Raw genomic sequence first — 16,032 nt, 5'->3', positions numbered from 1 at the left:
TAGCGCTCCGGGTCCCCGCTCCTCCCCGGAGCGCGTACGGCGTCTCTCTCTCCACAGCGCCCCGGTCGGTCCCGCTGACCGGGAGCGCTGTCCTGTCATGGCCGTTGGGGATGCGATTCGCACAGCGGGACGCGCCCGCTCGCGAATCGCATCCCAGGTCTCATACCCGTTCCCGTCTCCTGCGGTCATCTGCTGGCGCGCGCGGCTCCGCTCTCTAGGGCGCGCGCGCGCCAGCTCCCTGAGACTTAAAGGGCCAGTGCACCAATGATTGGTGCCTGGCCCAATTAGCTTAATTGGTTCCCACCTGTTCCCTGGCTATATCTAGTCTCCTCCCTTGCACTCCCTTGCCGGATCTTGTTGCCCTTGTGCCTAGTGAAAGCGTTTTGTGTGTTTAAAGCCTGTGTACCAGAACTTCTGCTATCTCCCCTGACTACGAACCTTGCCGCCTGCCCCCGACCTTCTGCTACGTCCGACTTCGCTTCTGCCTACTCCCTTGTACCTCGCCTATCTTCAGCAGTCAGAGAGGTGAGCCGTTGCTAGTGGATACGACCTGGTCACTACCGCCGCAGCAAGACCATCCCGCTTTGCGGCGGGCTCTGGTGAAAACCTGTAGTGGCTTAGAACCGGTCCACTAGCGCGGTCCTCGCCATTCCTCTCTGGCACAGAGGATCCACTACCTGCCAGCCGGCATCGTGACAGTCGCCATTCCTCTCTGGCACAGAGGATCCACTACCTGCCAGCCGGCATCGTGACAGTAGATCCGGCCATGGATCCCGCTGAAGTTCCTCTGCCAGCTGCCGCCGACCTCCCTACATTGGTCGCCCGACAAGAGCACCAGCTGTCGTACTTGACCACCATGACACAGCAACTCCAGTCGCAGCTACAGCAGCTCCAGTCACAGCAACAGCAGCAACAGTCACAGCTACAGCAAGTTCAGTCTCAGCTACAGCAGCAACAACCATCTCCTCCGCCAGCTCCTGCACCCCTTCCGCAGCGAGTGGCCACTCCTAGCCTCCGCCTGTCTTTGCCGGACAAATTTAATGGGGACTCTAAGTTTTGCCGTGGCTTTCTTTCGCAATGTTCTCTGCACTTGGAGATGATGTCGGACCAGTTTCCTACTGAAAGGTCTAAGGTGGCTTTCGTAGTCAGCCTTCTGTCTGGAAAAGCCCTGTCATGGGCCACACCGCTCTGGGACCGCAATGACCCCGTCACTGCCTCTGTACACTCCTTCTTCTCGGAAATTCGTAGTGTCTTTGAGGAACCTGCCCGAGCCTCTTCTGCTGAGACTGCCCTGCTGAACCTGGTCCAGGGTAATTCCTCCGTTGGCGAGTACGCCATACAATTCCGTACTCTTGCTTCTGAACTATCCTGGAATAATGAGGCTCTCTGCGCGACCTTTAAAAAAGGCCTATCCAGCAACATTAAAGATGTTCTGGCCGCACGAGAGACTCCTGCTAGCCTGCATGAACTCATTCATCTAGCCACTCGCATTGACATGCGTTTTTCTGAGAGGCATCAAGAGCTCCGCCAGGAAAAAGACTTAGATCTCTGGACACCTCTCCCACAGTCTCCACTGCAATCTGCGCCTAGGCCTCCCGCCGAGGAGGCCATGCAAGTGGATCGGTCTCGCCTGACCCTGGAAGAGAGGAATCGCCGTAAGGAGGAGAATCTTTGTCTGTACTGTGCCAGTACTGAACATTTTTTGGTGGATTGCCCAATCCGTCCTCCACGCCTGGGAAACGCACGCTCGCACTCAGCTCTCGTGGGTGTGGCGTCTCTTGATGCTAAGTCGGCTTCTCCACGTCTCACGGTGCCTGTTCGGATTTCTACTTCAGCCAGCTCTCCCCTCTCAGCCGTGGCCTGCCTGGACTCTGGAGCTTCTGGGAATTTTATTCGGGAGTCCTTAGTGAATAAATTCCGCATTCCGGTGACCCGTCTTGTCAAGCCACTCCACATTTCCGCGGTCAACGGAGCCAGGTTGGATTGCACCGTGCGTTACCGCACGGAGCCCCTCCTAATGTGCATCGGACCTCACCACGAGAAAATTGAATTTTTTGTCCTTCCTAATTGCACTTCCGAAATTCTCCTTGGACTACCCTGGCTTCAACACCATTCCCCAACCCTGGATTGGTCCACTGGGGAGATCAAGAGTTGGGATCCCTCTTGTTCCAAGGACTGCCTTAAACCGGTTCCCAGTACTCCCTGCCGTGACCCTGTGGTTCCTCCTGTACCCGGTCCCCCTAAGGTCGTTAGGGACTCTGCCTGCCACAGGAAATGCCTCTCCCCCCTCCCAGTTCCATCAGGCAAGCCTCTGTGTCCTCTCATGGCCCTCGTCCTGGTGTCACACTGCCCCGTGCCAAGTCTCGCCCTCTGCCCTCCCTCCCCATTCCTACTCCTGCTGTTCTGCCTGCCGTTGAGGAATCCCTCCATCCTTTCCCGGTGCCCTCATCCCAGGGGAGGCAGTTACCGGACAAAGAGAAGGGGAGACCTAAGGGGGGGGGTACTGTTACGCCTAGCGCTCCGGGTCCCCGCTCCTCCCCGGAGCGCGTACGGCTTCTCTCTCTCCACAGCGCCCCGGTCGGTCCCGCTGACCGGGAGCGCTGTCCTGTCATGGCCGTTGGGGATGCGATTCGCACAGCGGGACGCGCCCGCTCGCGAATCGCATCCCAGGTCTCATACCCGTTCCCGTCTCCTGCGGTCATCTGCTGGCGCGCGCGGCTCCGCTCTCTAGGGCGCGCGCGCGCCAGCTCCCTGAGACTTAAAGGGCCAGTGCACCAATGATTGGTGCCTGGCCCAATTAGCTTAATTGGTTCCCACCTGTTCCCTGGCTATATCTAGTCTCCTCCCTTGCACTCCCTTGCCGGATCTTGTTGCCCTTGTGCCTAGTGAAAGCGTTTTGTGTGTTTAAAGCCTGTGTACCAGAACTTCTGCTATCTCCCCTGACTACGAACCTTGCCGCCTGCCCCCGACCTTCTGCTACGTCCGACTTCGCTTCTGCCTACTCCCTTGTACCTCGCCTATCTTCAGCAGTCAGAGAGGTGAGCCGTTGCTAGTGGATACGACCTGGTCACTCATATTTGGTAACACCTCAACCTAAATGTCCAAACTAAAACATGTGGCGAAAACAACTCATCCCCTATGCACAGCATAGGGGATAAGTGTCTGACCGCGGGGGGGTCCGAACACTGGGATTCCCCCCCCCCCCGTGATCCGCATGGGGTTCTCACGTGCAGGAGGCGTGTCAGCCGCAACATGACTTTGCAGCCGACACGCCCCCTCCATATATCTCTATGGGAGAGGCGGGGATGCAGCGTTTGTGCCTACCCGTCTCTCCCATAGAGCTGTATGGGGAGGGGACATACCGTCAACCCCAGGGAGGTCGACGCTACGCGCATTAGCCTGCGCACAGTGCAGCAATGCGAGGGCCTCGTTTGGGAGATCACGGGGGTCCCAGCGGTCGGACCTCCTGCGATCAAACACATCCTCTATCCTGTGGATAGGGGATAAGTTGTTTTTGCCTCCGATGCCCTTTAATGTAGAAGAAGAAAAAAAAAGTGATCCAAAAAGTCCCAACAAAATAAAAATGGTACTGATAAAAACATACACATCATGGTGCAAAAAAGCCCCTATACAACCACGTATATGGAAAAATAAGAAAGTTATGGGGGTCAGAAGAGAACATTTAGGCTTAGGCATTTATTTATTTATTTTTTTAAGATATAAGGGGGAGATTTATCAAAAGGTGCTGAGGAAAAATAGAGTAGTTTCCCATAGCAACCAATCAGATAGGTGTGTACCCTAGTGTGTCCAGGAGTCAATGTACGGTGAGTGGCAGTGCTGTGGCTCCAAGCTCGGCCAGTACCTTCTGTAGCCCCCCATGCGTCCCCTAAAGTACATCAGTAACTAAAAATTTCTGATAATACAATTTCACAAAAACTATATTGAAAAAAAGTGGGCGGGGCAATGCATTTTCGGTTTTCAGCCAAGCACAGCCTAAATTTTCGGTTTCGGACCAAAATTTCCCTTTCGGTGTATCCCTGTTACGCCTAGCGCTCCGGGTCCCCGCTCCTCCCCGGAGCGCGTACGGCGTCTCTCTCTCCACAGCGCCCCGGTCGGTCCCGCTGACCGGGAGCGCTGTCCTGTCATGGCCGTTGGGGATGCGATTCGCACAGCGGGACGCGCCCGCTCGCGAATCGCATCCCAGGTCTCATACCCGTTCCCGTCTCCTGCGGTCATCTGCTGGCGCGCGCGGCTCCGCTCTCTAGGGCGCGCGCGCGCCAGCTCCCTGAGACTTAAAGGGCCAGTGCACCAATGATTGGTGCCTGGCCCAATTAGCTTAATTGGTTCCCACCTGTTCCCTGGCTATATCTAGTCTCCTCCCTTGCACTCCCTTGCCGGATCTTGTTGCCCTTGTGCCTAGTGAAAGCGTTTTGTGTGTTTAAAGCCTGTGTACCAGAACTTCTGCTATCTCCCCTGACTACGAACCTTGCCGCCTGCCCCCGACCTTCTGCTACGTCCGACTTCGCTTCTGCCTACTCCCTTGTACCTCGCCTATCTTCAGCAGTCAGAGAGGTGAGCCGTTGCTAGTGGATACGACCTGGTCACTACCGCCGCAGCAAGACCATCCCGCTTTGCGGCGGGCTCTGGTGAAAACCTGTAGTGGCTTAGAACCGGTCCACTAGCGCGGTCCTCGCCATTCCTCTCTGGCACAGAGGATCCACTACCTGCCAGCCGGCATCGTGACAATCCCTAGCCATAACTCTTTTACTTTTGCACCTACAGACCCATATGAGAGTATGTTTTTTTTTTTTTCCATAAAATATTGTACAAAACTTTAAAAAAATATATAATTGTTAGTGAGCTGAAGTTGAAAAAAAAATGCAATTATGCTAATTTGGTGATGGTGGTTACTAGTTTAAAATAATTTATTTGAATTTAAATAATTTATTTTAATAATTTTTACTTATTTCTGGGATGTGATGTGACAAAAAAAAAATCTATTTCTGGCTTTTAGTATATCTTTTTTTTGTTTACGACATTCACTGTGTGGGATCAGTAATGTTGTATTCTAATAGTTCAGACAACCCCGCACACATGAATACAAATATATATTTGTTAATTTTTATTGGAAAATGGGAAAAGGTAGGTGATTTGAATTTTTTTGTACACTGTTAGTACCCCTAGGAGACTTGTTTGAGCCATCATAGACTTGCATTGGACTTCTGGTAAATCTGCATCCTGCTCACATTAGCAATGTGCAAGTCTCGGGCTGCGATTTAACCACGTATTCTGCCGCCAGACCAACATCCAAGGTGCAAGTTAAAATGTACCTGTCATTTCAGGTGACATTTCAGTATCGGCTTCCCTGTGTGTACATGAGGAGCGGCACCATTTCTGTCCATAATGTAACTTGTATATGTTTTTTTTTCAGCAGATTTTCTGTTTTAGAGCTGGTGAGTGGAGCTCCCTTCTCCCCCTCTATTTACGTTTATTGCTTTTCTTGAGTTCCCCCCCCCCCCCTACAGACTTGTATTGCTTGTCTTGAGTTCCCTCGCCCCCTCTATAGACTTGTATTGCTTGTCTTGAGTTCCCTCTTCCCCTCCATAGACTTGTATTGCTTGTCTTGAGTTCCCCTTCCATGGACTTGTATTGATTATCTTGAGTTTCCCCTTCCCTCCATAGACTTGTATTGATTATCTTGAGTTTCCCCTTCCCTCCATAGACTTGTATTGCTTGCCTTAAGCTCCTTCCTTCCCGCTCCATAGACTTGTATTGATTATCTTGAGTTTCCCCTTCCCTCCATAGACTTGTATTGCTTGCCTTAAGCTCCTTCCTTCCCGCTCCATAGACTTGTATTGATTATCTTGAGTTTCCCCTTCCCTCCATAGACTTGTATTGCTTGCCTTAAGCTCCTTCCTTCTCGCTCCATAGACTTGTATTGATTGTCTTGAGTTTCCCCTTCCCTTCATAGACTTGAATTGCTTGTCTGGAGCTCCCTCTCCATAGACATGTATTGCTTGTCTTGAGCTCCCCCTCAATAGACTTGTATTGCTTGTCTTAAAGGAAATCTGTCACCTGCACTACCTGTCGGTATGAAATCTGGTGACAGATTTCCTTTAAGCTCCCTTCTCCCCCTCCATAGACTTGTATTGCTTGTCTTGAGCTCTCTCCTCACCCTCCATAGATATTTATTGCCTGTCTTGGGCATTTTTGTCTAATAAGAGATATTGTAAAGTTTCTTATATTTGCTTGTATTTTTGCTTTATGTAAAGTTCATTCAGATGACAATGTCTGTTTAAATGAGAAGTCTCATGCCTGAAATTACAGAAAAACGTATCCCCTATCCACAGGATCACGCCCCGTGCCCGCTTCGGCCAGGGGTCGTGATGCGCCACTCTGGGTAAGAGCCGAGGCCTTATACAGGAGATTGCGGGGGGTCCTGTGGATAGGGGATACGTTTTTATGTAATTTCAGGCATGAAACTTCTCCTTTAATTTTATAGAGAACATTGATACGCCCTAAACACATTACACACATATAGAGGAGAAAAAATTCAACATAAAGTTCAAGTGACAACGGAGATATTTTATTTGGCGCAGTACAAATTACATTAGTTTGTCACATGAGTAACACTGAAGAGCCTCATTGTCTTGTGTCTGGCTACAACATAAAGTGAATCCTGGCTTATAACATTCAGATTACTGAAGCATACAGCTCCTGTGACCCTATGATAAGACTTCCTGTCAGAGATCTGGTCCCTCAGCCTTGTCATAGTATTACTGTGATGATCCCAATTTTCATGTGTACATTCTAGGTGGCTTGAAGAATTGGCCAATATTGTCAGATGTCATTCGGATCCACACAGTGATCCTATGACTACACTCGCCCGACCTCAGCCATGAAGTATTGTCATTGGGATCATAGGAGTAGAAGAGCCTCAGGGCTGCAGATAAAGCTATGAAATCATTCATATTAACAGAGATGCAGAAGAAAATTAGAACAAGTGCACAGAAAAAAACAGCAATGTTGCCCCTAGCAACCAATCTTATGCAGTCACCCGACTGGTCACTGTCGGGCCTGATATTGTGTCCTCATAACCCTCGTGATGGCCACATGTGAAAGGATTTTATGTCATTGTCATTGTTTAGAAATTGTAATAGCACTTAGACCCATTTCACAAGCCAAAGCATTTATCATTGTTTTTGCGCAATTTTTTTTGCCTTGTTTTGAGTGGTTTTCTGGTGTGGAAGGCCGTGCGCCATATTTATGATTGTTTTTATGCTACTTGTTTTGCGCATCCTTTGTCATTTTCTGTATTTTTTGCATTTTTTTTCCACATTTTTGCACATTCATCATCTGAGTAAAAAAAATGTTTGCGCAAAAAAACGAGAGGATGAGTATGCTGGGAGTTGTAGTTTTGCAACAGGTGGAGCCTCACTGGTTGGGAAACACTGCTTTAAATTCATCACATTCAATCTCATCTGTTATATAATGGGTCAATTGCTCATTGTAGATCTATTCAGCAATTTTCTTTTGCATTAAACAGATAACAACTATTCCTCCATACATATGCAGGCTCTTCTCAGCTGAGCATACATAGTTCTGAAAGGGGAGAGAGGAATAAGCTGCTGCCAGACATGTCTGGAGACAGCTTCCTTTACCGTCCTTTTACCTCTATATAACCTCCACACACCTACGATTGGTGGTCACATTCTACAAACCAACACAAGTTTTTGGAATTTTTCCTTACAGATACAAAACCCTTTCACAGGCGGCTAACATAAGAGGATTAGATACAGATCTGGTACTTCTTAGCTCCTTCAATATCTACATCAGGGAGAGCAGATGGTTAGTCTTTTGGCCGGACGGGCTAAAGAACCCAAGGAAAACATCCACTTAATGGTCTATTCACACGTACAGTGTTCTGCACAGATTTGATGCTGCAGTTGAAGCTATGTTAAGTCAATTAGCTTACATAAAATCTGCAGCATGAAATCCTGCGCAACAAATATGCACAAGATACTCTATGTATAAATAGACTCTACGGGTTTATTCACACATACAGTGTCCTACACATATTTGACGCTGCGGATGCGCTGCCGGCAGTCACACAGCGACGGAAGAGCGAGCTCTACCCGACCACTCTGCAGTCGCTCTGTGACTGCCGGCAGTGCTTCCGCAGTGTTAAATAAGCTGCGGATGCACTGTGTCTGACCCTACCCTTAGTATAAATACACCCTTAGGGTAGGGTCACATGTAACGGATCCACAGTGTAAAACACGCCGATGACCCGACCTTATAGTGCGCCTCCTGCTGGATCACACATGGACCTGTGAGTCGCCACGGACACGCGCAATGTACTCACAGTCATAGGGTCAAGTCATTGGCCGTTCCGCAGCGTACAATAAGCTGTGGATCCGTTACGTGTGACCCTACCCTTAAAGGGGTACTCCGCTTGAAGCGGGCGGCGGGGGTCGTGAAGTCGCGGCCATGCCCCTCATGACGTCACCCCCCTCAATGCAAGTCTATGGGAAGGGGGCTTGACGGCCGCCATGCAGCCTTTGGATAGAGGATAAGATGTCTAGGGGCGGAGTAGCTCTTTAAGGTCTATTCACACCTACAGTATCCAATAGGATTTGAAGCGATGTTCAGTCATTTAGTTTACATTGAAATCTGCAGCTTCAAATCCTGCACATCCAATATGCACAGGATACTGTACGTGTAAATACTCCTTTAAGAGAGAATCGGCTTTAGTATGGTTTCCATCTCGAAAGATGGAAGACTCTGCCTTTATGAGAGTAAAAACTAAGTGCTTCAGAGGTATAATAAATTAATAAATATAAACAAAAAGTAACAAAAAAAAATCACGTTCACAGAGAAACCACCAGGGTCGTGAAAATAAATAAATAAACAAATAAATTAAATAAGCTTTGTGAGCGATCTGTGGCTGAACGGCAGGTACATTACAGCAAGGCCGTGGGTTTTTCTTTTTCCTTTGTTTTTTTTTTTAGATCTTTTTCTTTTTTTAAATCAGATCGAAGTCCAAGGTATCGATGCTGGCGATGGGTTCCCGCCAGAAGTTGAAGGCGGTAAACTCTAGCAGGGGGTCTTCCTCTTTGGATCCACCTTTAGAAGTCTTGGTGGTCTCCCCTAAGCCAAGGCACTCCAGTTCGGAGAGATCCAGTTCTGGGATTGGAAGTTTCCAGAACAGGAAGGAATCATATTGGCTGCTGAGGGTGTCCAGCATTGTCACCTACAAAGGGAGAAGATATATAATCACACAGATATATATGCAACACATATTATCATCTACAACAGTGTTTCCCAACCAGGGAGCCTCCAGCTGTTGCAAAACTACAACTCCCAGCATGCCCGGACAGCCAAAGGCTGTCCGGGCATGCTGGCAGTTGTAGTTTTGCAACAGCTGGACGCACACTGATTGGAAAACACTGCTCTAAATCATAGTTTCTCAACCAGGGTGCACCCAGCTGTTGTAAAACTACAACTCCCAGCATGCCCGTACAGCCTTCGGCCCTGGGCATGCTAGGAGTTGTAGTTTTGCAACAGCAAGAATGTTGTGTGAATGGCGTCTAAATGGTTATCAAAAAATATCAAGTACATTTTTTACATCTAGGCCATACAAAAGGAGCCCATCTAAAACTCATTAAGGCCACCATTATGGGAAGTTTCTGGCAGATTAGGTCTTAAAGGGGTATTCCGGTATCAGAATGTTTTTTTGTTTTTTTTTTCTCTTTAAATAAAACTATCACCCCAAGATATATAACTTACTAATATAGTGTTATCACCAACTGCACTGGCTTCAGTGTGCTTTTGTGTGATTTACCCCTTTTTTTTTTATTTACAGGAAGTTGTGTAGTCCTCTCATTGTCAGTGTGTGGTGTTGTCTCATTGTCTTATAAAAAAAAAATGCTGAAAGTATTTATTTATTTTTGTTAAATCTACTTGCATATGGGGAATTTTTCATAAAACCCGAAGGCTGTCCGGGCATGCTGGAAGTTGTAGTTTCACAACAGCTGGAGACACTCTGATTGGGAAACACGGCCCTATTGACAGTGTTTAAAAAAAAAGACTTTTTGGGGGCGTTTTTTGATAAGAACACCAAGTGCAATCCCAGCCTAAAAATGTGAGTCCGGGCCCCTTTTTTTCAGGTCCGAACTGGGGCCCATTGGATGATTTCCTCATCCTCTGTTGCACCAGTCCCACCATGTGCCTTACATGTCTTGCCCTGTATTGCTGCCTCATCAGGCAGACTGTAATGGCAGCCATGTTCACTGTTACCCGGCTCGGAGCAGATATAATAGGAAAAATGTAATTTATTATTTAAGGTCCCCTCCCACACTACATACAGCAGAGCCCCAGCCCTGCACACAGCTCCCTCTCCATCATGTTTTCACCATGACAGAAATAGCATGGCTCATACCGCAGTCTGCCCGCCACGCCCAGGACAGCAACAAAACGCCATCTCCCTGCTATTTATAAGGACCGCTCATTTTACCCACACCTCCGAGGTCCCGATTACATCCAATATTGGACATCTGACAGACACACATTCCTGTACGATGAATGCATCCGCCTCAGTGGCTCATAGTCATGAATTTGTAGACCCCCGATACTGCACTATGTACATTCTGCCATCACACATTTAGAATATAGGGAATCCTTTCATGTGATGTGTATTACAGGGTGCGGGGATTCCATACAGTAAGGCATCCCCCCCCCTACCCATCCTTACACCGACAACGCCCTGATAGGATTACATTGTGACCCCCATGTAAGAAAAAGAAGGTACCAGAAAAATATCCAGAAAATTCTGCATCAGGTGGGGAATTATTCATAGATTTATAGGAAAATCATTCAGCATGAATATTTAGTCATCATGTGTGGTCAGTGGGTAGGAGCGTCCGTAGATTACTATTGGGTTAAATGTCTAAACTTGAGCAGCGATAGATACATATGAGATAGATAGATAGATAGATAGATAGATAAGATATGAGATAGATAAATAGATAGACTTAAGATAGATACATAAATAAATACAAGATAGATACATTTACATTAGATAGATAGATATGAGATAGATACATAAATAAATACATACAAGATAGATAAATACATATTAGATAGATAGATATGAGATAGATACATAAATGAGATAGATGCAGAGATGCGTACCTATGAGATATATAGATAGATACATATAAGATTGATAGATAAATATGAGATAGATTGAGAGATAGATATAAGATAGATAAATACATACATATGGGGTTTATGCAGAAATAGATAGATATGAATGTGATATATATATATATATATATATTAATCATTTTACATTCATTCCTATTTTACATCTAATTTCTATGACAGTAGGGAAGTGGTGTGCCCCTTCATTATACTGGGCTTTCCCTCCCATTGCACAAAGCTGGTGATTATAATGTATAATGATGGGGATGATGGTGGTGCTGGTACTCACGGTGCAGGCGGAGGGGATGCTGCTGGTTAGTCTCTGGCTGCAGGTATTGTCTGGGCTCCTCCTGGAGACAGGGAGGTTTCTGGAGACTATTCTGAGGCTTTGTCTGTGTATGAGACAGCAGCTCCTCCTTCCTCACACCTCAGTCCTCTCACAGCAGAGGATTCTGGGCCAATGATTCAGCCAAATTCTGCAGGATGCTCATTACCTTAAATGACAACTCCCAGCAAGGACTGGATCCAACAGCGAGTTCGCTGGAAGGAGCAAAACATCACCCCCTCTGCCCTGTGTACACAGCCCCCACCTCCGCCCCCTTAGGACAGACAGCAGTGTTCACCAAATAACGCTGAGGAGCATCGTTCTAAAAATGGCTGAAGGATCTGCAAAATTACCCAGTCCAAATTTACCGCCATGTAGCGCATTCCTATCATTCGCAAAATTATACAAGATTACAAAACATTAAACACCCTTCAAGATTGTAACTCGGAACGCTAGTTGCCATCCCCCTCTTTGGTTATGTCAGGACAACCAAAAAAAGATGGGCAAAACCTAGTTTGCACAAATTTTGTTCTCATCCGTGTATCTAATAGTGGATTGGCTTCCATGCAGGTCTTCGAGTCATGGTTAAAGGGGTATTCCAGGCCAAAACTTTTTTTTATATATCAACTGGCTCCGGAAAGTTAAACAGATTTGTAAATTACTTCTATTAAAAAAATCTTAATCCTTCCAATAGTTATTAGCTTCTGAAGTTGAGTTGTTGTTTTCTGTCTAACTGCTCTGTGATGACTCACGTCCCGGGAGCTGTGCAGTTTCTATGGGGATATTCTCCCATCATGCACAGCTCCCGGGACGTGACTCATCATTGAGCAATTAGACAGAAAACTTCAGAAGCTAATAACTATTGGAAGGATTAAGATTTTTAATAGAAGTAATTTACAAATCTGTTTAACTTTCTGGAGCCAGTTGATATGTATAAAAAAGTTTTTGCCTGAAATACCCCTTTAATACCCTAGGCCACCAAACCGTGGACCTCCAGCTGGTGCAAAACTACAACTCCCAGCATGCTGGGAGTTGTAGTTTTGCATTGTTTCGGAATCCCATTGCTGTCAGTGGTATTCCGCTGCACATATGGAAATTCCGTAGTGTACATAGACCTAAACCAGGCTTGTCCAGGTAAAAACCTTATATTTAAAGGAGTACTCCGAAGAAAAAGAAATTTACAGTTTTGTAAATTTCTATTCTATAAAAAAATCTTAATCCTTCCAGTACTTATCAGCTGCTGTATGCTCCAGAGGAAGTTGTGTAGTCCTTTCCAGTCTTACCACAGTGCTCTCTGCTGCCACCTCTGTCTGTGTCAGGAACTGTCCAGAGCAGGAACAAATCCCCATAGCAAACCTCTCCTGCTCTGGACAGTTCCTGACACAGACAGAGGTGGCAGCAGAGAGCACTGTGGTCAGACTGGAAAGGACTACACAAGTTCCTCTGGAGCATACAGCAGCTGATAAGATTTTTATATAGAAATAACTTACAAATCTGTATAACTTTCTGGCACCCTTTAAAGCATTACTCACTTAAATAACCTTTTGACATGTTGCATAGATAATGTAGGGTAAGAACACAAGTGCTCACCACGTACTGTACCATGTTGACACTGATCCCCGCTGCTTAGTGCTTCCTGCTTACATCTGAAAACATAGGAGATGCCCATTGAGATCGCGGGGGGTCCGACCACTGGGGCCCCCTGCGATCTCCTGTACGGAGCCCCGACAACCCTCGGGAAGGAGGCGTGTCGACCTCCGCACGAAGCGGCGGCCGACACGCCCCCTCAATACAACTCTATGGCAGAGCCGAATCGCTGCCTTCAGCAATTTCCGGCTCTGCCATAGAGATGTATTGAGGTGGCGTGTCGGCTGCCGCTTCGTGCGGGGGTCGACACCCGCTATCTGGCCGGAGAGCGTGGCCCCCGTACAGAGAGATCGCAGGGGGCCCCAGCGGTCGGACCCCCGCGATCTCAAACTTATCCCCTATCCTTAGGATAGGGGATAAGTTTTTCACCATTCGACTACCCCTCTAATTCTACCAATACTTATCAGCTACTGTATGCTCCACAGGAAGTTGTGTAATTCTTTCCAGTCTGAACACAGTGCTCTCTGCTGACAGGAACTGTCCTGACCAGGAACAAATCCCCATAGCAAACCTGTCCTGCTCTAGACAGTATCTGTCACTGACTGAGGTGTCAGTAGAGAGCACTGTGGTCAGACTGAAAAGAACTACACAACTTCGAGTGTAGCATATAGAAAGGGATAAGTACTGGAAGCATTGCAATTTGTTAAATAGAAGTAATTTACAAATCTGGAACAAAAAGTGCGATAGCCAGCGGTATAATAAACTTAACCTTTTATTGGTATTCCATATAAAACTTCGACATGGCATCTCAAAATACAAAAGATAAAACCTCCTGGATAAGCAACATGACGCGTTTCAGGTCATGTGACCTTTCATCAGATGCATAATTTACAAATCTGTTTAACTTTCTGGCATCAGTTGATTTAAAAAAAAAAAATTTCCACCAGAGTACCCCTTTAAGCGGACAGCCATTGAAGATGTATGGACACCTTCATTCAGCCCGGATGTACTAAAGAGTTAGTTGTTTAGTTGAAGGAGCATTAGGCTGTGTTCACACTATGGCCCTAATTTACTAATGACATGTTTTGTCGGGTTGTGCACCAGATTCTGTCGCATTGTGCCAGAAATTCTTTCTGCGCCCGAATTTGCGCCAGAATTGAAAAAACCCTGACTAACTCTCCATTTTACCCGAAAAAGGGGCGTGGCTGTTGGGCAAAGGGGCATGTTCGCGACATTTTTACAAAAAAACAACATATTTACTTAGGTTTCCACAGAAAATGTGGTGGATTTCAGCTGAGATCTGAGCATGTGTAAAAAAAAGCAAAATGTAGGGAAAATGGAAAATGTAGGGAAACCTTAGTAAATACCGTGTGAAAAAAATTGTAGGGAATTAAAACCCACAAAGAAACCTACACAACACTTAGTAAATGAGGGCCAATGTGTTTTTGTTGCGTTTTGAACATGTATCTCTGAATAGGTTTACCACTTGAAGCAAAAAATACACATGTTCAAGCCCAGTGTGTACACAGCCTGCACTGTGGATGTTTACTCAATCCGCTCAGTGAATGATCAACCATTGGCGTGTTATTAGTTTTATTAGATTGTGTTTGTTTGTTTATTATTGTTACTTGTTAGTAATCGGTGCAGAAAGAGGCCATGTGCCTGTTCCCATACATCCTGCCAGTCGCTCAAACAACAAGCAAATTCACCATAGGCTTCATTTATATGGCGCCTACTGGTGGTCAGTTTAAGGATTTGTCCTTTACAGCTGAGCCTGTTCTATGGACAAGGTGTTATTGTAAGTGAATATTTTAGTCATTTCTGTGCAGTAAATGCTGACATTTCACGAGGAGCAAATCTATATTTATATATACAGGTGTGGAAAACACACAGGTTATAAATATCTGACAAACTATGAATAGTGTAATAGTCAGTGTAAGAGAAAAATATGGGCCAATGCAAAATCACTATAAAACTGACCTTTCACTATAAAACTGAGTCCAATGGCAGAAGAAGGTGAAATCTTCAGGGGGTTGTTTTCCTTTTGGCAAATCTGGAACTGGGATAATATTTCCATATCATTTTACAAAGTTTTACTTCTTCAACACATGCGGTGAGCCTATAAATGGGCACTGCCATATCCAAAAACTTTTTATATGTTGTTACTGATGAAAATTAAAGACCTTTTGTAATATGGTTGTTTAAAAATGTTTTACTCTTGCTAACTCTGGAGAATCCACCTGTGGCCTGAGAATCCACCTGTGGCTGTGGAAAAACCAAAACTCCGGAAAAGAGTACCGGTGGAGCTGGGGCCTGCGCTTACCGTCACAGACAGAGTCCTAAGTGGAGAAGATGTGGTGTCTGAACTAGAGAGAGGTCGAAACCAGGAAGGTCGAACCACTGGACCACATATTGTTGCAGACCCAGGATCCCTAGTAGTATTTTCCAGGCCATGGAGAGACTGTGACAAGACAAAAGAAAAGTCTGCCAAGGAGCCGAGAGACAGTTCAGAGGAACTGTTTGGGAATCACCTGGATTCGCTGGTGCTCAGAGCCATTGAAGTTGTTGCTAGGGGCAACAAAGTTACCGCCAAGGGATTGCCGGTCCGACGGGAGTGTTTAGCAAGAGTCTTCAGAGTTGCCAACATGGTGGGAGAGGAAGAGTGCCAGGTGTCAGTGGCACCTGTTGTTGATGATAATAATGAGACACAAGTGGCCGCAACCCCGAAAAAGGGGGAGACTTCATCTAGAGATGGAGAAGAGCTGGGTCTAGTGTCTGACAGAGGACGAGAGGATGTCTTAAGGTCTGACAGAGAGAGTGAGGAGACCGCTGTCAGTAAAGGGTCTCGGAAAAGACGAGCTGGCCTTGGAAAAAAACTGGAGCAGATCCAGAATCTGGAAGAAACCCTGCAGATG

The 16,032-nt window shown here is 46.5% G+C and overlaps 2 protein-coding genes across 10 annotated transcripts in view; one reads left to right on the top strand and one right to left on the bottom strand.

Annotated features, from left to right (window-relative positions):
• Nucleotides 1–16,032, top strand: part of CDC42SE1 (CDC42 small effector 1) — a 99,010-nt gene that overhangs the window by 11,336 nt on the left and 71,642 nt on the right. For 3 of the 9 annotated variants that reach the window (XM_056546883.1, XM_056546886.1, XM_056546882.1), the window contains exon 3: nt 5,435–5,453. The exons of the other annotated variants lie outside the window; for them this stretch is intronic. In XM_056546883.1, coding sequence (XP_056402858.1) covers nt 5,435–5,453 — 19 coding nt within the window. The remainder of the gene's footprint in view (nt 1–5,434; nt 5,454–16,032) is intronic. 9 annotated transcript variants of the gene reach the window in all.
• Nucleotides 6,567–11,706, bottom strand: MLLT11 (MLLT11 transcription factor 7 cofactor). Its single transcript, XM_056546892.1, has 2 exons — nt 11,495–11,706; nt 6,567–9,253 (listed from the first exon to the last, which is right to left on the bottom strand). The coding sequence occupies exon 2, from the start codon at nt 9,245–9,247 to the stop codon at nt 9,026–9,028; it is 222 nt and encodes a 73-aa protein (XP_056402867.1). The 5' UTR covers nt 9,248–9,253; nt 11,495–11,706; the 3' UTR covers nt 6,567–9,025.

This window comes from Hyla sarda, chromosome 11, assembly GCF_029499605.1.
Source record: "Hyla sarda isolate aHylSar1 chromosome 11, aHylSar1.hap1, whole genome shotgun sequence".
Taxonomy (NCBI): Eukaryota; Metazoa; Chordata; class Amphibia; order Anura; family Hylidae; genus Hyla; species Hyla sarda.
The sequence above is the reverse complement of the archived record's forward strand: the minus strand, read 5'-3'. Positions and strand labels throughout refer to the sequence as shown.